This window comes from Dromiciops gliroides, chromosome 4, assembly GCF_019393635.1.
Source record: "Dromiciops gliroides isolate mDroGli1 chromosome 4, mDroGli1.pri, whole genome shotgun sequence".
Lineage (NCBI taxonomy): Eukaryota > Metazoa > Chordata > Mammalia > Microbiotheria > Microbiotheriidae > Dromiciops > Dromiciops gliroides.
Window position 1 is genome coordinate 367795517 of NC_057864.1, and position 23315 is coordinate 367818831.

A 23315-nucleotide genomic window follows, 5' to 3' on the forward strand; every position below is an offset into this window, starting at 1 on the left:
ACAAACATCCCTTCAATATTGGGTTAATATGGCTGTTGAAAAGCCTGGACTGTTGGCAGGCATTGTTTTAAGGATGCAGAGGCAAGTGTGAGTCTGCATCACACACGTGGTCTTTGCTATTGATGGGCAACTACCTATGAAAGCTGCGGAAACCAGTTGAAGAAACTCACAGAAAAGACACCTCTTTAGCCTCGTGAATTCCCGCAGCAAATATTTCGTTTTACTTTTTCTTTTTCTTGCTGTTGTTACAATATCAAGGGAACACAATTGAGTCTCTGCTGGTCTAATATCAAAACGTCAAGCACAGCAAGAGACAAGTCGCTTTAAAATTTCCAGCATATTAAGTTTAAAAGGACCAACATATGACTCCACTAAAAACAACAAAACGGGAACTACACCAAAACCTTGGGAGTCTGCATTTCCCAATAGACTGGTCCCTTCCAGTTCTAATTCCTCTGAGTCTACGCTTTTAGTGAGGAAACACAATGTTTTCTTCTATTTACGAGGGAGAAAAAGAGGAGGGAGGGAGACCGGCTCCCTTGCTACCCGTTCCCGTTTGCCTACAAAGTCACACAGGAGAGTCCCGGACTTGTTCTGTTCTCTTATAAACAGCATCTATCCATCCTCCTTCTCCTGCACTATTTTGGGGCCACATGATCTCATGCCCTCTGCAGACCACACTATGCAATTCAGGCAATACTAAGGTACCAAGCAGGGCGATTCCTGCAAGTCTTCAGATGGTGCCCAGGGTGGGGTGAGGGGAAAGGCTTTGGGGGAAGTTAAAGAGACACACACGTAAAACACCCAAAATAACCCAACAGCCAGAATGCCCGAAATCAGACAGGAAGCCAAATAATCCGGGGCGTTGGGCCGCTCTCCCCCTCACATTCTACATTATTGGCTAGGGGAAAAAAGCCAAGGGTCTGAGAGGAGGCAGGCTGAAGGAGGGGGGCGGAGTCCCCGGGGCCAGGCCGCCCTCTGTGACTCTATTAAAGCAAGCCAGCCGGCAGAGGAGCCTGAGAAGCGGAAAGCCTGAGCCAACCATGGAGAAGGACGGCTGCAGCGGCAGCCACCGGGGCACCAAAGAGAGCCGCGCGGGGACGGGCAAGGAGCAGGGCTACGGGGACGCTGCCGGGGACCCGCAGGCAGCCGTGAACATGCTGGCTTCCCTGGACGTGGGGGACGAGCAGCAGCTGGAGAAAGGCGCGCGGGCGCACAAAGCCAAGGATCCCAACACCTACAAAGTGCTCTCCTTGGTGAGTGAGGTCCTTCGGACCTTCCAGGGGCCGCCCCAGGGGCCCGCCCCAGGACTCTCGGAGCAGGTGCCGCCTTTTCTCCGCCCCCGCCCGGGGCCAGTGCCAGGCCCGCAGTGCCTGCTTGGAAAGGGCTCTGCTCTAGCCCTGCACGGACCGTGTGATCTGACCACCTGGCTCCCGGGCAGACTGTGGGCAGGCAGGCAGGCTGGCCGACAGACTGCCAGACAGGCAGTCAGACAGACTGACAAGACAGACAGGTAGACAGGCAGACTGACACACTGACAAAAAGACAAACGGACTGACAGACTGAGAAGATTGACTGACAGACAAACTGACTGAAAGACACGCTGACAAGACAGGCAGGCAGGTAGACTGACAGTCCGACAGAATGACAAGACACATAGACCGACAGACAGACTGGAGAGGCAACAGCAATGTGAGTGGCTGTCCTGCTCACTACAACTGGAGTGCTTGAAACTTGGAGGTTTACTATAATTATCATCACCATGTTAATAATTACACAGAATAATCATATCATGTATCACCTCTATTAACATGTGATTCTAGCAATTTTAATAATATCGTTAGGGGCAGCTAGGTGGCGCAGTGGATAGAGCACCGGCCCTGGAGTCAGGAGTACCTGAGTTCAAATCCGGCCTCAGACACTTAACACTTACTAGCTGTGTGACTCTGGGCAAGTCACTTAACCCCAATTGCCTCACTAAAAATAATAATAATAATAATAATATCGTTAAAAAACAAAACAAAACACTGGACCTGTGATTTCTTTACTGCAGGGAGCTCTAGATTTAGGAGACTCCTACCTAGGCAGAGCAACAACTGCTTTTCAATTTAGAGTTTTAGGATTACTTGGATCACTGAGAAGTTAAGGGTCACACTGACAAGGTGGCAGGGTGGGAGAGGTGGAAAAGTGGAAGAGAGGTGAGACTTGAAACTAGGTCTTGGTTATGCCAAAGCCAGTTCTCTGATCTATCATGTTGACTTTCTCATAAGTATATTATATAATGTATCATTAATATATTGATGTAAATCTTTCAGAGTTCAACTTTTTTTGAATAAATTTAATGGCTGTTCACCAAAATTCTCTAGCAGCATTTTAAATATTTTTGGGGGCGGGGCAATTAGGGTTAAGTGACTTGCCCAGGGTCACACAGCTAGTAATTGTCAAGTGTTTGAAGTCAGATTTGAATTCAGGTTATCCTGAATCCAGGGCGGGTGCTTTATCCACTGTGCCACCTAGTTGCCCCCTGTATTTTAAATATTCTTTATGACTTGCATGAGTTGTTTTTTTTTTAAGAGGATGAGTTGTGAAGACTTTAAAAAATAATTTAAAAGAACGCTACCACCTTGGAGTTAAATTGTCTTCAGTAAGCCTAGAAAGGCTTTTCTAGAAAGTAAACACAACAGGGAAAGTATTTTGCAGCTTTAGTACTGGATATGGTTTTGGCCTTTCTCTTCTTTTTATGTCCTTTGGGTGAACAAAGGTGTAGGGATACCAGGTCACTGGAATTATAATGCCTGTTGGGACCTGAAGTCATTACAGTCATAATGGCTTGAGATAAGATTTAAGATAGGTTTTTGAAAATGTAATCATGAATTTCAGAAAGTCCCATTGCCATATCTTATTGGTCAGAGTTTAGGAATTTCCATTTTCATTCAATATGCAAGTCAGTGTTCACACATTATAAGAATCAGGGATATTACATTGATAGTTTTATGACTTCTATAGTATGCTCACTTATTTGTTATTCAAGAGTTGTGTCTGGGGGGCAGTTAGATGGTGCAGTGGTTAAAGCTCTGACCCTGGATTCAGGAGTACCTGAGTTCAAATCCAGCCTCAGACACTTAACACTTACTAGCTGTGTGACCCTGGGCAAGTCACTTAACCCCCATTGCCCTGCAAAAAAAAAAAAGAGTTGTGTCTGACTTTTTGTGATCCCTTTTGGGGTGTCCTTGGCAAAGATACTGGAGTGGTTGCCATTTCCTTCTCCAGCTCATTTTACAGATGAGGAAAGTGAGGCAAACAAGGCTAAATGACTTGCTCAGGGTCACACAGCCAGTGTCTGAGGAAGGATTTGAACTCAGGTCTTCCTGACTTCAGGACTGGAGCTCAATCCAACTATGCTATTTAGCTGCACCTATATGCACTTAACTCTAGGTTATATTATTTTTCATTTTTATTTTTGTCAAAGCTACTTTCTTTCTGTTTATGCTACATTATAAATGCATTAGGGAGGAAATGTGGAATGGAGAAAAGAATACTGCCTCTGGAGTCAGAAGACCTGAGTCTAAATTGTGCCTCTGATGCTTCCTACCTGTTTGGCTTTGTGATAGGCTTCATTCACATCATTTGTAAAATTTGTTCTAGTCATCCTGTGAGGTACCTTCCAGTTCTAGAGCTATGATCTTATGAGAGTTACAAAACAAAGTGCTATGCTGGGTCTTCTTACAGGAGAAGAATCCAAGAAGGCTTTAAGGAGGCAGTGACAATTTAGTTAGACTTTAAAAAATAGATAAATTACTGTAATTCCCCAGAGAAGAAGGGAAGGGAGGACATTGCAGAAGCATAGAACAATGTAAGTTAAGGCCTGGAAATATGAGAACCCAGTGAGTGGGAAAAGAGTAGCAGTAGTCCAGTTTGGTTAGAATACAGAACATATGGAAGGGAGTATTATGAAGAGGGAGACAGATAATAAAATGTTGGGTGACAATGTCATATAAGAATGGATTGAAGAAACTATTAACATTTATCCTGTAAGCTGCTAGAGGTCAGGGACTGTTTTTTTATTTTATGTTTGAATTTTCAGTGCCTTATGCAGAGTAGGTACTTGTTATAAATACTTGTTATATTGGATTAGGGGGCAGAGTGGGAAGGAATGCCAGGTGGAAAAGGAATTTGACAGTTTAAATCGTGGCAATGGGTGAGAGAGACAGATTTAGGGTGAATGTAAGGGGAAAAAGTTCTACAAACACCTTCCTAACACAAGCTACCCAATAGTTCTATGGTTTGCCTTTGGACATAGTTCCTCAGCCCCTACTCTACAATAGAGGCTGGATGACCACTTGTTGGTGATGTCATTGAGAGGATTCTTGGTGATGCATTCTTGACTAGATAGTCTCCAATGCCCTTTCTATTTTTTCTTTCATTTATTTATTTATCTATTCATCCATTCATTCACTTATTCATTCATTCATTTATTTTTTTGTTTATTTACTTATTTATTTATTGTGGGGCAATGAGGGTTAAGTGATCCAGGGTCACACAGCTAGTAAAGTGTCAAGTGTCTAATGGCAGATTTGAACTCAGTTCCTCTTGAATCCAGGGCCAGTGCTTTATTTACTGTGCCACGTAGCTGCCCCCACCCCCCATATGCCCTTCTTTTTCTTTTTTTTTTCTCCTTTTTTTTTTGTTTTGTTTTGTTGGGGCAATGAGACTTAAGTGACTTGCCCAGGATCACACAGCTCTTGTCAAGTGTCTGAGGTCGGATTTGAACTCATGTCCTCCTGAATCCTGGGTTGGTACTTTATCCACTGCACCATCTAGCTGCCCCCCCCCCCCCAATTAAAAAATTTTTTCCCAATGCCCTTTCTAACTCTGAATCTGTGAGATAGGTTTGGAAAAATCTGGTGGCACCATATTGTGGAAGATATTAAATTCCAGGCAGGGGAGTTTGAAATTTCCTCAGTAAACCACAGGGAGCTACTGAAAATTTCTGAGCAAAGGAATAAGACAATTCCGATGTTCACGCATAAGGAAGATTATTCTAATAAGGATATACAGGTATGAAGTGAGAGATGGAGATGGGATGTTCTGTAATTAATCCACTGCAGTATTTCAGGGCTGGTAGCAATAAAAGTCTCTATTAGGTTAGAGCCAATGGGACTAGAGAGAAGGGAAGTGGGATAGATGTGAGCAATAATGAGAAGGTAGAATTGACAGGACCTGATAACAGGTGAGAGGTGAGGAAGATGGAAGAATCAAAGATAATGCCAACATTCTGAACACAGGAAACAAGGTGAATGGATTTGCCATAAACAGAAATAATGAAGTCAGAAGAAGTAAGGGGTTTATGTGGGGGAAGATACTGAAACTCATTTTTGAACATGTTGAAATTGAGATATTGGTATGACCTCAGGATGGAGAGGTATTAGGTATTGTTAGAAATAAGAATCCTGGGGCAGCTAGATGGTACAGTGGATAAAGCACTGGCCCTGGATTCAGGAGGACCTGAGTTCAAATTTGGCTTCAGACATTTGAAACCTACTGGCTGTGTGACTCTGGGCAAGTCACTTAACCCCAATTGCCTCACCAAAAGAAAGAAAGAAAGAAAAAAAAAGAAATAAGAATCTGAAGCTCAGAAGGGAGGTCAGGATAAAAGAGATAGTTTTTGGAGCTATTTTCTTAAAGGGGAATAGTTGAAGCCATGGAAATCAATGAGGTTGTGAAAGGGAGAGTATATAGAGAGAAGAAAAGAGGATTCAGGACAAACAGAAAGGAGAGGAGAGAGGAGAGAGGAGAGAGAGAGAGAAGTCATTGGGAAGGGTTTACTGAAACCCTTTATGTTTAGGAAAATGTTCATGCTGTTAAACACAAAATTAGTCTTTTTTTTTTTTTTGGTGAGGCAATTGGGTTTAAGTGACTTGCCTAGGGTAACATAGCTAGTAATTGTTAAGTGTCTGAGGTTGGATTTGAACTCAGGTCCTCCTGAATCCAGGGTCAGTGCTCTATCCACTGTGCCACCCAGCTGTCCCTAAAATTAAAGTCTTAAAAAAAAAAACTTTGGAGAGGTCAAGGATGATGATAACTGAAAAATGACTACTGAATTTCATGCTTTGGAAATCACTTTAGAGATGTAGAGTGGTAGAGACCTGATTATAAGGGTTTTAAATAGCGATGAAGAAAAGATATCAGGCAGAGATAACTTTTTTAAAATAAAAAAAATAGCATTGGGTAAGGGAGAGAGAGAATAGCAGCTTGTTGGGAAAGAAAGGTAAGTGGATACTGGAGTATTTTTTCTTTTTTTCCATAACTATAGAAACCTGAGGATGTTTGTAAGAGAACAGGAAGGAACTGATGCCAAGGGAGAGATAGATGATGAGTGTTAGAGCAAGATTCTTGAGAAGGTGGAAGAGAATAGGATTAGGGAGTCAGAAAGGGGTCTTAGGGTTTGCTTTAGTAAGTAAGAATATCCTCCTGTGACAAAAATAACGTAAGAGAGAAGGTGATGATGTTGAGAAAGTTTGAGAGGTAGAGGAGGTGATAGGAAGAAATTCAAGCAAGATAGCTTCAGATATACCAGTTATAGGGCAAAGTTCTCTTAGAATATTTAAAGGGTGAAAAAACCTTTAATTTGGGGAGGACCAGGGAAGGGTTGGCACCTGACCCTTGAAAGATTCCAAAAGGCAAAGATCATAGGATCTCAGAGTTGGCAAGTTCCTTTGAAACCAATCTAGTTCAAGTATTCCTTCCATCACATCTACAACAAATGTTCATCCAGCTTTTGTTTATAAGCCTGTTGATGCATGCATTGCCAGAGCTAGCTCATTGTTTGGGAGCCTCCTTAGGAAAGTGCATGAGAGAAGAGGTGTTAGACCACCTACCAAACTGAATGTCTATAGACCTATTATGCTGACCTTATTGTTATATGCCTGTGAAACCTGGACATTTTACGAGTGACATGCCAGGAAACTGAATTGGTTCCATTTTAATTGACTTAGGAAGAGTCTGAAGATTACCTGGCAAGATAAAGTACTTTTCACTGAGGTCCTTTCTCTCTTTTTCTTCTCTGTTTAGAATTTTATTTTCCAAATTACATGTAAAAACACATTTTGACATCAATTTTTAAAAACTATGTGTTCCAGCTTCTTTTCCTCCTTTCCTTCCCACCCCCACCCCAAGAACTCAAGCAATTAGTCATGGAAAACATCTCCACATTAGCTAGGTTGGGAGAGAAAACAGATAAAAACAAAACTTCAGACTGAGGAATTGTCAAAAAAAAATGTGTTTCAATTTGTTTTCAGATACCATCAGTGCTTTCTCTGTAGATGGACTGCAATTTTCATAAGTCCTTCAGGGTTATATTGGATTATTACCTAGCTGAAAATAATCACATGCTTCTCAGCAGATCATCTTACACTATTGCTGTTATTTTGTATACAGTTACATTTCACTTTGCTTCAGTTCATGTAGGTCTTTCCAGGTTTTTCTGATAGCATCCTGTTCATCATAACTTTTATATAGTACCTTAAACTTGACAAAGAAATTTCTTCACAATAGTTCAGCAAAGTAGGTATCATACGTTTTGCCATTATAGTCAATCGTCATAACTATTTCCCTCCATCCTATTCCCTTCCCATGATATGCTTTATTTTCTATATTCTTTTACCCTATTCCTCCTCAAAAGTATTTTATTTCTGACTTCCCCCTCCCCTGCTTTGTCCTTCCTTCTTTCACCCTTCCCTCCTTATCCTCTTCCCCTATCCTACTTTCCTATAGGGTTAAATAGATTACTCCTCCCAATTTCATGTGTATGTTATTCCCTCCTTGAGTCCACTCTTATGAGGTTAAGGTCTTTGAGTTAATTTGAGTTAATTTCGTGTTCTAAATTTTTCTTCCTCCCTACCTCCTCAACCCTCCCTATGAAATCAACCAATTCAATATGTCATACATGTGCAGTTATGCAGAACATCTTCACCTTCCTTGAAAGTGTTTTGCTTTCTACTGCTCCCTCCCCCAATCTTCCCTTCCCTCCTCCCCCTCTTCTCCCCCTCTTCCCCTTATCTCCTTCCCCTCCCACTTTCCCTCAGGGCAAAATTATATTACTATACCCACTTGAGTATGTATGTTATTCCCTCTCTGAGCCAATTCTGATGATAGTGTTTCACTCACTCCCCGACTCCTTCTCCCTCTTCCCCTCCCCTCCGTAAGCTTTTTTCTTGTTTCCTTCATGTGAGCTACCTCTCCCCAGTCTACCTCTCCCCTTCCCCTTCCCCAGTGCATTACTCCTACCCCTCAACCCTATTTTAAAGATGTCATCATGGGTTAGCTAGGTGGCACAGTGAACAAAGCACCAGCCTTAGACCCAGGAAGCCCCAAACCCAAACTCAGCCCCAGACAGAAGACAACCCACCCTGCTTGCCCCACAAAGAACAAGGATAAACAAAAAATAAATGCTTTACAGATATCATCCCTTCATATTCAGTTCAGACCTGTGTCCTCTGTCTAAGTGTATTCCTTTCAGCTACCCTAATACTGAGAAAGTTCTTATGAGTTAGATGTATCATCTTCCCATGTAGGAATGTAAACAGTTTAATCTTTTAATATCCCTCACGATTTCTTTTTCCTGTTTACCTTTTTATGCTTCTCTTGGGTCTTGTATTTGAAAGTCAAATTTTCTATTCACTTCAGGTCTTTTCATCACAAATGCCTGAAAGTCCTCTTTTTCATTGAAGTCCCATTTTTTCTCTGAAAGATTACAATCAGTTTTGTCAGGTACATGATTCATGGCTATGGTCCTAGTTCCTTTGCCCTTTGGAATATCATATTCCATGCCCTCTGGTCCTTTAATGTAGATGCTGCTAGATCTTGTTTTATCCTTATTGTAGCTCCACAGTACTTTAATTCCTTTTTTCCAGCTTCTTGTAATATTTTCTCCTTGACCTGGGAGCCCTGGAATTTGGCTATAATATTCCTACAGGTTTTCCTTTTGGGATCTCTTTCAAGAGGTGATTGATGGATTCTTTCAATTTCTATTTTAACTTCTGCTTCTAGAATATCAGAGCAATTTTCCTTGATAATCTCTTGGAAGATGCTATCTAAACTCTTATTTTGGTCATGGTTTTCAGGTAGTCCAATGACTTTCAAATGATCTCTCCTGGGTTTATTTTACATGTCAGCTGTTTTCCAAGGAGATATTTTATATTGCCCGCTGTGGTTTTTTGTTTGTTTGTTTGTTTGTTTTTATTCATTTGGATTTGCTTTACTGTGTCTTGGTTTCTCATAAAGTCACTAGCTTCCATTTGTTCAATCTTAATTCTTAGGCAATGATTTTCTTCAGAGAGCTTTTGTATCTCCTTTTCCATTTCGCTTTTTAAGCTGTTGACTTTTTTCTCATGACTCTCCTGCATCACTCTCATTTCTCTTTCCATTCTTCCCTTCACCTCTCTAAATCTTCCTTCTATCTCTCCTACTTTCTCTTCAAAGTCCCTTTTGAGTGCTTCCATCACCTGAGATCAATTCATATTTTTCTTGGAAGCTTTGGATGTAGGGGCCCTGAGGTTGTTATCCTCTTCTGAGGGTTCACCTCGATCTTCCTCGTCTCTAAAGAAACTTTCAATAGTTCTTAACTTTCTTTGCTTGCTCATCTTGCCTTCTTTTACTTGACTTTTAACTCCATCTTACAGTGGGGCCTACTTCCAAGCTACACTGTCCCAAGCTTCAGAGGGTCCCAGGTGTTTCAGTTTCCAAGGTCCTTTCTCAAGCTATACTGCCAAGCATTCAAACTCTACTGCAGAGGGTTCAACTCCCATGAGCTGGCCATGTTGTTTGAATGCCAAATGTGTGCTTGGCTACAAGACTGTTTTACAGAGAACTCACACAGGGTAAGCGCTCACATAGTGGTCAGAAGAAGCAATACAAGGACACTCTCAAGGTCTCTCTGAAGAACTTTTGAATCAATTGTGAGACATGGGCAAAGGACTGCCTAGTATGACAAACAAAGAAGGAGCTGTGCAAAGAAAAATTGCAGTAACTTAAAAGAGATGTGAGATGCTCAAATGTAGAGACATATTCATTCCAAATGTTTACGTGGACTATTTGTGCCCAAGCTGAGGTAAAACCTTCTGAGGTCATATTGTTTTGATCAGCCACAGTGTAACACACTGTACCTTGACTCCAACATAGTGATACAATTTTGGTTCTCTTCGAGAATAAAGGACAACCACTATAAGTCTGTAGTGAAAAGGAATCTGCTATCATCACAGCTTGTTCAAATCTGAACAGTCTGGACAGCTCTAATTGTTAGAATGTTTTGACTTCTATCAAGCCCGCATCTGCTTTTCTGCAGCTTCTACATATTGCTTTTAGTTCTGTCTTCAGAGGGTAAGTATAATTCCTCATTCACGTGATAGTTTTCAAATACTTGAAGACAGCTATCAATCCTCCTTTTCCCTTCTCCCCATAGAAAAAAAAGAAAAAAACCTCTTCTAAATACATGTGCATAATCAAGAAAAACAAATCACCAAATTGGTTACATATGAAAATGAGTATCTTGGGGCAGCTAGGTAGCACAGTGGATAAAGCACCGGTCCTGGATTCAGGAGTACCTGAGTTCAAATCTGGCCTCAGACACTTGACACTAGCTGTGTGACCCTGGGCAAGTCACTTAACCCTCATGGCCCTGCAAAAAAAAAAAAAAAAGAATATCTTATTTCACCTCTTGAGATTATGACCTCTCTGTCAGAAGAGTAGTATACTTCATTATCCCTCCTTTCAAAATATGGTTGATGATTGCATTAATCAAACTTTTAAAATTCTTGGAAGTTTTTTTTCTCCTTTTTTTCTTTTCTTTTCTTTCTTTTTTTGTGTGTGGGGGCAATGAGGGTTAAGTGACTTGCCCAAGGTCACACAGCTAGTAAGTGTCAAGTGTCTGAGGTTAGATTTGAACTCAGGTCCTCCTGAATCTAGGGCTGGTGCTTTATCTACTGTGCCACCTAGCTGCCCCCCCAAATTGTTTTTTCTTTAGAATCTTGTCATTGTATAAATTGTTCTCTAGATTTTTCTCACTTCACTCTGCATTGGTCAATAAAAATATCTTCCCCAGTTTCTCCAAAATTGTGCTTTTCTATATTTCTTTTAGTGTAATAATATTCCACTATATTCATATGCTATAGCTTGTTTAGTCATTCCCCAAAATAATTTGATTTAGCAATCAAGAGATCAACAGTTCATCAGTGAAAGGAAAGGGGGAAATAGGATGACACAGAGTAGATTTCAAAGTCAAGTGAAAGTGTTGGTTTTTATAGTAATGAAGACCTAATCATGTTTTGTAGGTACCAGAGAAAGATCCAATGGATAGAGATATTGAAGATAATGGGTGAATAATATGAAAGGTTCCCAAAAGACACAGAATGGGAGTCAGTTTGAGGTAAAAAAGTAAAGACCTTTTAAAAAGGAGCCACCATTTCTATTATGAGTGGCATGAAAGAAGATGGTAAATACAGAGAAAGGTTTGAAAGGACAGGGAAGATGGGAACTCATGACAGTGGCTTCAAAAACCTCTAAGGTCCCTTTCATGTCTAAAATCTTGTAATCCTAAAATATTATAATTATAGATTTTTTTTAAATTGTTAAATTGAGTTCTTTTGTGTGGTGGAAAAAATATTAGAATGCGAGATGGAAAATTCATGTTCATCTATCACTTATTGGTTATGTGACCTTGGGCAAGTTTTTTACCTTTTTAGACTTCATTTTCTTCATCTGAAAAATTCAGGGGTTAGAACATATATCACTTGGGCCCTTTCTATCTGTAACATTTTGTGGTTTTGATTTGAAAAGTACATTTCATTATTTACTTTACAAAGGGGAGAAAAACTCCGTAGAATAGTAATTTTAGAGCTGCAAGAACATTTTGAAGTCTTCCAGCCCACTCTGTTCATTTTAAAGATGAGGAAAAGGGGGCAGCTAGGTGTCACAGTAGATAAAACACTGGCCCCTGTATTCAGGAGGACCTGAGTTCAAATCTGGCCTCCACTTACTAGCTGTGTGACCCTGGGCAAGTAACTTAAGCCTCATTGCCCTACAAATAAACAAACAAACAAATAAATAAATAAAGATGAGGAAATTGGGACCCAACATTACATAGGTAGTAGATAACAGAGTGGGGTTGAAACCCTGGTCTTCTGCCCCCAAATCTTGAGTACCTTGCCAAAGTCAGGCTATATATGCACTTGATCCTCTGTCCATCTTCTCCAGCAGATTGCTTCCACTGTCATCTCTACTGTCTCCAATCATCAGTCACCCAGTACCTAGTTTTTTTCCTTGTTGTCTATAAACACACCCAAGTATTCCCCATACTTAAAAAAATCCATACTAGGTGCTTCCATTCCCACCAGCTATGATTCTATATCTTTCCCACCTGAAAAAAACCAAAAACATCTTTATTTAGTACCTATATTTCTTCTTCTCTCATTCTTTTCTAAACCTTCTTTCTATAAATCAGCTTTTGACCTCATCATTCAACTGAAACTTTATTTTCCAAAGATACCAATGATCTCTTCACTGACAAATCTAAGGGCTTTTTCCTCAATCCTTATCCTTCTTGACCTCTCTGCAACATTTGACGATATTGACCATTTTTTCTTCCTACATAACCTCTCTCTGGGTTTTTGTGACTCAGTTTTCTTGGTTCATCTCCTATTTGTCTGACTGTTGTTTCTCAGTCTCCTTGGCTCTTCACCTATGTCATTCTCACTATGATTGTACCACATAGTTCAGTCCTAGGCTGTTTTCTCTTTTCCCTTTATAATCTCTCCCTTGGTAATCTTTTCTGCTCCCATGGGTTCAATTTTCATCTCTTCAGATGATTATCAGATCTAATACTCAGCCTTAGTTTCCTGAGATCCATCCCACATCACCAACTATCTAATGGACATTTTGTACTGGATGCTCCATAGGCATCTCAAATTCAAAATGTCTAAAACAAAACTCCTTCTCTTTCCTGTCCAAATCCATCCCTCTTATTAACTTGTTTATTACCAATGAATGCAGTGGTCTTTCTCCTAATGTTCACCTGGTAAAATTTCTAGCTGTAAATACTTCTTTTATACCTATTCTACAGATGAGAAAATTGAGGCTCATAGAGCTTATTGTCCAAGATCATTGACATTTCCTTTCTATTACCCTGATCCAGCAGTCCCCAAACTTTTGTGAATCTAATTTGGACATGTTTCTTGTAAGCATGGGATCATAGATTTAGAACTGAAAGGGACCTAAGAGTCTATTTAGTCTAATTCCATCATTTTTCAGGCAAAATTAAGGCCCAGGGAGGTTATGATTTGTTTATGGTCAATGAGCATCTTAATGCTCATTGAGTATTGGTAAGGAGCATCAGATAACGCTCAATCACGATCAAGTCCTCTAACTCTTTCCCTACTTTCTTTTCTTCACTCACTAACCTCATTCTAGGTCCAAACCTATTGTAATCTCAAATATTTTAACCATCTTTCCCCTGCTTAGAAACCTCTAGCAACTTTTAATTACCTACACATTAAACTCCAAAGATCTAGGCATTTAAGGTCCTCTGGAGTCCAATCCCAATCTCTTTTTCCAACTTTTGTTTCCTGCCATTCTAGCAATTAATCATATCAGGCCTTTCTCCAAAATGTACTTAATTCTCTCTAAATATACTTCATTCATGTTCTCTGGCCTAGAATGATTCTGCTTTTCTTTTCTACTCTTCCAATCTCTGTCTCTGTATTTCTGTCTGTCTGTCTGTCTGTCTCTCCCTCAATTTAGAGCCCAGCTCTTACTTTATATCCTTTCCTTAACTCAGTGGTAAGCTGGAGTCAGCTCCTACAAACTCACGAGAGCTTCCTGTGAAATTTTCAGTGTGAGTTTTTATACATCAGAAATAGGCAAATGCTACAAATTAGAGCTTAACTTATTATTTTTTTTGATGGTCTAGACTTAAGAAAGTGATGAAGAAAAATTAATGACGATGGTCAAACTTAAAAGTATATCTTGTTGTGTGTACATTTCCCCCCCAGGGAGTCCTGCTTTGGCCCTTCTAGCCCTCAATTTTGGGAACTTTATATAGCCAGTAAACCCTATTACCTTTGGCACCTAATCAAAGACTACTTTGAATGGTAACACAACTATTTCACAACGTGTATGCCTCTTATTTCCTACTGGACTTGCTCTCTGAGGGCATGGATGATATCTTAGACTGCATTTGTGTTCCATTTCATGGCTAGGTAGCATTGTTGTTTTGCATTTAACTTAAAAGATGTTTAGTAAATAATGAATGATACAATCAATCAAATATTTTGTTAAATTCAAAGGCAAATTTTCAAAGACTCTTCCTATATCAGACTTTTAGATGCCTTATTTAAATGTGTTTACAGATTTAATCAAATAAGTTTAGGACTATACATAGTCAAAGATATTTACATTGCTTTCTTTTCTTTTTGAACTTACTGTTGTATTTCATTAAGAAACTCCCATCCAAATCTCATGTACATGTCTATAGTTGTGAATGAAAATACCTTCCCACTTAAGCCCTACCCAGAACTCATCACCTATTGCATAAAACTTCTTCCAGTTGTGTTTTTATTGGCTGTTTCCACAAAGCATACTTCTTGATTAAATTTAAAGTGGCATACTAACTGTGTTTTAAAAGGTGAATTTAGAAAAAAGTGAGTTGGAATCAATTGCCTGAATTAACTGAACACAATGTTCTTTCCACCTTTTGCTTTTCTGCTTTGATTTAGAGTTGGACAGAAATAAGGAATTAAAAAAAAAATTAAAACGTGGCAACTGTTGAGACAAGAACAACCATGTAGGAGCAAAGTTTTGGAGGAGACTTGTAATTCTTTTTAATCCAGCTTCTGTATTCCCTTCTTCTAAGAGTGGAATGGGGATGGGCACCCCTGAGGAAGAAGTAATATACTTTTTCTTCTTCTTTTACCTCTCTTGTGGATCTAAATAAGCTTTTAAAAAAGCTTTAAAAATTCTATTTGTAATTTGTTTTTCCCTGGTTACATGTAAAAACAATTTTTAACATTCGTTTAAAATTTTTGAGTTCCAAATTCTCTCCCTTCCTCCCTCCCGCCTTGAGAAGGCAAGCAATTCAATATAGATTATACATGTGTAATCATGTAAAACATTTGCTTCCAGACTAGTCATCTTGTGAAAGAAAATATAGATTAAAAAACCTCAAGAAAAATAAAGTAGAAAAAAAAAGTATGCTTTATTCTGTATTCAGACACCATCAGTTCTTTCTCTGGGGATGGATGGCATTTTTCACCATAAGTCCTCCAGAATTCTCCTGGATCATTATAATGCTGAGAATAGCTAAGCCATTCACAGGTGATCATCTTAAAATATTGCTATTACTTTGTACACAGTACATTTCACTTTGTATCAGCTCATGTCTTTTCAGGTTCTTCTGAGAGCATCCTGTTCATCATTTCTTATGGCACAATATTATTCTATCATAATCACATGCTACAATGTGTTCAGCCTGTCCCAACTGATGGACATCCCCTTAATTTCCAATTCTTCTCCACCAGAAAAGAGCTGATATAAATGTATTTATACATATAGGTTCTTTTCTTTTTTATCTCTTTTTGGTGCAGACTTAGTGGTAGTACCAAGTCAAAGAGTATGCATGTTTTTGTTTTCTGCGGGGCAATGAGGGTTAAGTGACTTGCCCAGGGTCACACAGCTAGTGTCAAGTGTCCGAGGCCAGATCTGAACTCAGGTCCTCCTGAATCCAGGACTGGTGCTTTATCCACTGCACCACCTAGCTGCCCCCGAGTTTGCATGATTTTATAGCCCTTTGGGCAGTGTTTCAAATCGCTCTACAGAATGATTGAAACAATTTACAACTCCACCAACAATGCATTGTTTCATTTTCCTAACATCCCCTCCAATATTTGTCATTTTCCTCTTCTTTCCTATTAGCCAATCTAATAGGTAGGAGGTAAAGTGAGTTAGAAAATTTTAAAAATAAGGCTATAGATAGCTTTGATTACTTCATCTGGAAACTGGTCATATCTTTTGGTCATCTATTAATTGGGGAATGGCTCTTGTTTTTTGTAAACCTTACTTGGTTCTCTATATGTTTGAAAAATGATGCCTTTATCAGAGAAACTTCCTTCAAACCTTTTTTTTCCCCCATGGTTACTATTCCTAACTGTATTTCCCACCATCCTATTCCCCACCCGCATTTATTCTATTCTCTTTCCTTTTACCCTGTCTCTCCTCAAAAGTGTTTTACTTCTGACTACTCCTTCCCTCAATATAACCTCCCTTCTACTCCCCCCCCTCCTTTTTGTATCCTTCCCCTCCTACTTTCCTGCAGGGTAAGAATGATTTCTATGTCCAATCAAGTGTGTATATTATTCACTCTTTGAGGCAATCTAGATGAGGGTAAGGGTCAGTCACTCCCCCTTGAATCCCCCCATCTTCCCCTAATGTAAAAGCTTTTTCTTCCCTCTTTTACATGAGATAATTTACCTCATCCCACCTCTCCCTTTTTCTTTCTCCCAGTGCATTCCTTTTTCACCCCTTAATTTTATTTTTTTAAGATACCATCCCTTCATATTCAACTCATACTTCTACCCTCTGTCTATATATACTCCTAGCTTCCCTAATAATAAGAAAGTTCTTAGTAGTAAAAAATGTAGGAATATAAACAGTTTAACCTTATTAAATCCCTTATGATTTCCTTTTCCTGTTTACCTTTTTATGTTTCTCTTGAATCTTGTATTTGAAAGTCAAATTTGCTATTCAGCTCAGGTCTTTTCATCAAGAATGCCTGAAAATCCTCTCTTTCATTGAATGCCTGTTTTTCCCCCTGAAGGATTATACTCAGTTTTGCTGGGTGGATGATTCTTGGTGGTTTTGCCCTCTAGAATATCATATTCCAAGCCCTACCATCCTTTAATGTAGAAACTGTTAAATCTTGTGTTCTCCTGACTGTGGCTACATGTATTGTTTCTTCCTGGATACTTGCAGAATTTTCTCCTTGACCTGGGAACTCTGAAACTTGTCTATAAGGTTCCTGGAAGTATTCATTTTGAGATCTCTTTCAGAAGGTGATCAGTGGATTCTTTCAGTTTCTATTTTACCCTCTGGTTCTAGAATATCAGGGCAGCTTTCCTTGATGATTTATTCAAAGATTATGTGTAAGTTCTTTTTTTGATCATGGTTTTCACATAGTACAATGAATTTTAAATTCTATCTCCTGGCTCTATTTTCCAGATCAGTTGTTTTTCCAATGAGTTATTTCACATTTTCACATAATCTTGTTCTCTCTCTCTCTCTCTCTCTCTCTCTCTCTCTCTTCTCTCACTGTTTCTTGATTTCTCATAAAGTCATTAGCTTCTGTTTGCTCAATTCTAATTTTTAAGTAATCATTTTCTTTAATGGGCTTTTGTACTTCCTTTTCCATTTGGCCAATTCTACTTTTTAAGGATTTTTTTTCCTTCAGTGAATTTTTGTGTCTCCTTTATCAAGCTGTTGACTTTTTTACCATTATTTTCTAGCATCATTCTCATTTCTCTTCCCAATTTTTCCCCTACCTCTCTTACTTGATTTTCAAAATCCTTTTTGAGATCTTCCATGGTGAGGTAATTGTGGTTAAGTGACTTGCCCAGGGTCACACAGCTCAATTCATATTTCTTAGAGACTTTGGATGTAGGAGCTTTGACTTTGTTATTGTCTTGTGAGTGTGTGTTGATCTTCTTTGTCACCATAGTAATTTTATATGGTCAGATTTTTTTTCCTGTTTGCTCATTTTCCCAGCCTCTTTATTGACTTTTACCTCTTTGTTAAAGTAGGGATCTTCTTCCAGGGTGGAGGGTACACTATCCCAAGCTTCCAGGGTTCTGGGCACCTGTTTTCAGAGATACTTCTAGGAACCTGTAAGTTTTCAGTTTTTCAAAGGTGGTATGATCTAAAGAGAGGTGTATTTGCTACTTTCCTGGCCTGTGCTCTGGTCTGTGAGAGAGCACAAGCATTTTTTTCTGCTTTGAAACTGTGATGAGGGATGCTGTTCCACTGTGGCTGCAAGCTCTGGTGTGCTAGTGCTCCTTCTCACTCTGGGATTGCTGCCCAGGGCCACAACATGGATCCTAGTATAAGCAAAACAACAGAGTCCTACCTCAGTACCAGAAAAGAGATCCCTGTAATTTCCTTCTGCCTAGTGTGGCATGTAAAATTATATATGGTTGCCCTATTTATGTCCCATATTTAGGGAAAATTAGCTGGGGTTTACCATATATTTGTTACTTAGAGGCTACTGCACCAGTTTTGGAGCATTAAGCACTTATTAAAGCATATTAGATATTAATAAAGAGAGCTCGCATGGCTTTGAAAGATAGAAAAGCCTAGCTAGTAAAGAGAAGGGAGAGATAACTGGGCCACATTGCTCCCCTTCTGTGTTCCCAGGCTAAGAAGGAGATCAGTGAGTGTAAGCTCTCTGAGAGAAGGACAAGAGGTGACCTTTACTCACTGCTTAAAGCTAATTGGCTAGCATCATTCAAATCTATTGGTTCACTGGATTTGAGGGTGGTTTGGCATAGTCGTGCTGGTGTCAGAGTCCAGAGAACAGATTCTCTGGTGGTAACAGGGCTTTCAAGTGGGTGTGGTTTTGAATGAGGTAACTTCCTGACTCTGGGCTGGCCTTAAGAAAGGTCAGGCCAGGCTCTCTCAGTGGGGGTTCACTGGGAATCCCCAAGCCCCTCTTATTAATAATTTTCTCACACTAGTTACCCTTTACCATCTGTGGGCTCAGAGCTTCAGAGAAGCCAGTGCAGCTGTTGATTCAGTGGCTCCCAAGCGCTGCTCCTGGTTTTCTGGCACTAGGTCTATGCTGGCATTGCCAGTGCTGGATTATGCTCCATTCTCACCTGGGTGCAACAGACCTCTCCTCCCAACCTTCTAAGTTATTTTTGGCTGGAAAATTATTTCATCCTGTCCTTTTGTGGGTTCTGCTGCTCTGGGAATTGTCTTATGGCATTATTGAAAGATATTTGGAGGGTTTTTTTTAGGAGAGCTCAGGTGAGTCACTGCCTTTCCTCTACCACCTTGGCTCCGCCTCGTAAATAAGCTTTTATGTATTGTTTAGACAGTTGTTGTCTCTCTTTTGTTCTGAGGATCATGACATGTGGAGGCAATGTCATGACTTGCAGTGAATTTAAGTGAGGGAGGGCTGTGTAAGGTCACCAGCCTCACTTTCTCTTCCAGAGCCATCTGGGTCCAGTGGCAAGATATATGTCAGGATGACTGGAGATGTTTCCACATGTTTGAGGCAATCAGAGTTAAGTGACTTGACCACCATCACATAGATATTAATTGTCAAATGTCTGAGGCCAGATTTGGAATCACTTTCTCCTAGCTCCAGGTCAAGTGCTTTATCCACTGTGCCACCTAGCTTCCCCTTTAGACAGTTAGCTTAACACTAGAAGGGCCAGGTGTGTCAATTGACCCCCAAATTTGTTTGGTTCTTTGAGATATTCTTAAATTTTGGTCCTTCTAAGACTTTTGAGCAATGTTAGAATCATACTCCATGAAATCCATTCAACCATATCATAATTTAACTGTAAGCAAGCCTCAATTTGAGAATTTTGTGAGAGGTGGTAACAGGTCAGGAAGGGCAACAGTACAGTGACTTTGGAGTCACAGGACCTAGGTTCAAATCCTTTTCCTGTCATTACCCATGTGACCTTGAACAAATCAGTTAACATCTCTGCATCTCAGTTTCTTCATTGGGAAAATCAAAAGACCCTACTTGAAAAGCTATGATTATCACTGAAATAAAGTAGACAATGACCTTATATTTGTCACTTGCTCTTAACCTGAGCCTTCATTTTATAAACTTTTAGCACATCAAGCAGCTGCTTGAATTTCCAAATATTAACCTTAAATATAAGGAAATAAATATATCAATCACTCTTAACCTTTTAATAACGTATGATGTGCTAATAGCAATGAATGATTACTATATCACTGAAGTCACAGTTAAAATGAGAACAAAAGGGACAGCTAGGTGGCACAGTGGATAAAGCACCAGCCCTTGATTCAAGAAGACCTGAGTCCAAATCTGACCTCAGACACTTGACACTTACTAGCTGTGTGACCCTGGGCAAGTCACTTAACCCTCATTGCCCCATTAAAAAAAAAGATAAAATGAGAACAAAGGAATTTACTACTAATTTGGTACTCATTTTCTAGTTGAAGACTTACAGTAGAGACACTAATAAAGTTGATTAATCAGCAAGCATTTATTAAGTGCCTACTATGTGCTAGGTTTTGGAGTTAGAAAGAAAAAATGAAATAGTCCTTGAAGTAAAGGAACTTTTGATTGTGTCAGATAAACAATGTGTGTGTATATATATATATGTATGTATATATATGAGAAAAAGGCTTAAGTTGGTGTTATAGTGGTAATTCTTTTGGAGCTGAATAAACCCTTTCTTGGTGACCTCCCATGAACTTGATTTACCCAAATCTCTTTGATTTAGGTAATTTATTGTTTATTCTCATTCCTGTTTAAGGTTAGAAAATTTTCTTTGCAATTAGTAGGAAAGAGCCCTAGAAGCTAGAATTGCTATTCAAATTATTCCTTTGTTCTATATAGTTTCTATATTTTTGTGCTTTCTGATTGTAAAGAATAGAATCCCTAAGGATGACCATTGACATGCTTAGAGATAACCAGTTAAAGTTTGAAGTGCCTTACTCAATCTGGCAGAAGTTCTAAGTTATGTACAATGTTCCTATTGGATCCCTTGAAATGAGCTGACACATCAAAATAAGTTTGAAGATAATCTGCTGGCTCTGTCTCCTGCCTTAAAGAAATCCCTTCTCTTTTATTTTATTTTTATTTTTTTGAGGGGCAATGGGGGTTAAGTGACTTGCCCAGGGTCACACAGCTAGTAAGTGTCAAGTGTCTGAGGCCAGATTTGAACTTGGGTACTCCTGAATCCAGGGCTGGTGCTTTATCCTCTGCGCCACCTAGCTGCCCCTGAAATCCCTTCTCTTAATGCCTCTTGGGGACCCAGTAAAAATATCAAATATAGGGGACTGAGGGGATTGTCATATATGTCATAGTTTGGGTATGTGTTTTACTAGATGGCCATTGAGATCCCTATAAGCTATCAAATTTGTTCATTTTTCTCTTGCTGCTACATGAAATGTGAGGCCCTAGAGCTCATAGCTATGTTCATCAGATGTGCTTAACATTACAAGTTTCATGATTATTTATTTCCTTTTATTTCTAACAACCATGTGCATTTGATTTGGGGATGGGTTGGTCTTAGAGACAAAATTGATGATGGTGGGAAAGCAGAGATGGGTTGAGAATAATGAGATGTGTAGGCCTTGTCTAATAAGTACCAGGCTAAAACTGGAGAAGAATAATCCCTTTGTGAATAAGGATCACAATTTAATTGTTCTTGGTTTTTTTGGACTAAAACATTTAAAAGGAAAGATCCTAATACTGGGAGTGAGGAGACTTGACTTTTCTTAGCTGTGTGGCCTTGGGAAAAGATTTAGCTTGTTTGATCCCATTTGCATCTGAGTGTTTTCACCAGATGCTTTACAAGGTCTCTTACAAAATTCATTGACTCTCTCTAAAACATCATATTAAAAGGCTAAACATAATTACATTCTAACAAATTATTTTACTTAAAAACTGCATTTCATTGTGAGTTTTCTTAAGCTACCTATTTAATTTTATGTTTAACATTAGTGTTTATTTTTCTGAAGTTATTTCTTAATTCCCACTGTTAGCTCACCTGGGAGGGAAAAACAAACAACAAATTATGAGTTTTTTCCAAGGTAGTTCCTTGGATGGTTAGCATATTTGGAACATTCATTGGAAAGCAGAGAAACCATGATATTACCAGTCAGTTGGATGTCAAAAATGTTGGGAAATCTTCCCTCACCTAATGATTGAGGTTTGGAAAAGAACCCGATAGCATCATCTGTACAATAGTCTCCTCCAACTAAAACTACAAAGTGCTTTATTCAAAAGTTTTCAAAACTGCAATTTCAATTACCCAACCACTATTACCACAATTCATCCTCATCCAAGGGCATTGTGTTCTTTCTCCCCTGTACTCAAAACAAACAGTAATGTGAGTGATATTTTGGTCTGCTATTGCAAATGTAGATTACTATATCACTGGAGCATTTTTGAAAGCCTACCTTTCTGTCATCTTTATCTTTTGACGTTTATGCTCCTTTGAATTCCCACTCTTGCTGGCAGGTCAAGTCCCCCAAGGGCCTTTACAGTACCCTCCCCATCCTCTTCAATTTCTAGGGGTAAGGCTTGATTGCTGCAATAGCCTGCTAGTGGATCTGCCTGCTTCAAGTCTCTCCTCACTTCAATCCAGTCTCCATTCAGCTACTAAAATGATTTTCTTAAAATACAAAGTCTGATCCTGTTTCCCCCCACTCCCTAAATACAAAATGCTCTGTTTGGAATTCAAAGCCCTTCATAACCTGACCTTCTCTTACCTTCCCGGTCTCACACCTTACCCCTCAACATGTACTCTTCCATCTAGTGACACTCGCTTTCTGGCTGTTTCATGAATAAAATACTCCATTTCTCTGCACCTGGCATTCTTTCTAGCTGTCTCCCATGCCAGAAAGGCTATTCTTCCTCCACTCCAACTACTTAGTTCCCTGGCTTCTTTCAGTCTCTAATAAAATCCCCCCTCCTACAGGAAGCTTTCCACAATGCCTCTTAATTCCAGTGCCTTCCTTCTGTTAATCATTTCCTATTTATCCTGTATATGGCTGACTGTGTATATTTGCTTGCATGTTGTCTCCCCCATTCGATTGTAAGCTCCTTGTGGACCAGGATTATCTTTTGCTTCTTTTTGTATCCCTAGAGCTTTGCACAGTTCCTGGTACACTGTAGGCACCTAAATGTTTATTGAATTAAATTGAAAGATTGAATCTAAAGAGGCTGGGGTGTGGTTTCCTTTTACTATGAAGTCCTTCCCTTGGGATTACCAGTTGATATTAGTCAACTGCACTTCATTAGCTTAGATAGGGGAATTAAGGAGATGAAAGCTCTACTTGTCCTTTACTTCTTTCCTCCCCCCTCTCCTAAGTGATTCCTCTCAAGAGCTTGGCTGAAATTCTTCTCTTGGAATTGATCACTGGAATTGATCCAGGGTTTTGAACTGATCTGATATACAAAACAATCCCAAAGTGTTTCCTTTGCAGTGTAATACCATCTCATCCAATGGCTTTCAAAGACTACTCAAAGTTTCTATTATGCTTTTGATTATTTAATTGATTTA

General features: G+C 39.4%; 1 protein-coding gene across 1 annotated transcript in view; it reads left to right on the forward strand.

Annotated features, from left to right (window-relative positions):
• Positions 1 to 985: 985 nt before the first annotated feature.
• Positions 986 to 23315, forward strand: part of ENPP1 (ectonucleotide pyrophosphatase/phosphodiesterase 1) — a 108211-nt gene continuing 85881 nt past the window's right edge. The window contains exon 1 of the mRNA XM_043963302.1: positions 986 to 1256. Coding sequence (XP_043819237.1) covers positions 1044 to 1256 — 213 coding nt within the window. The 5' untranslated portion in view covers positions 986 to 1043. The remainder of the gene's footprint in view (positions 1257 to 23315) is intronic.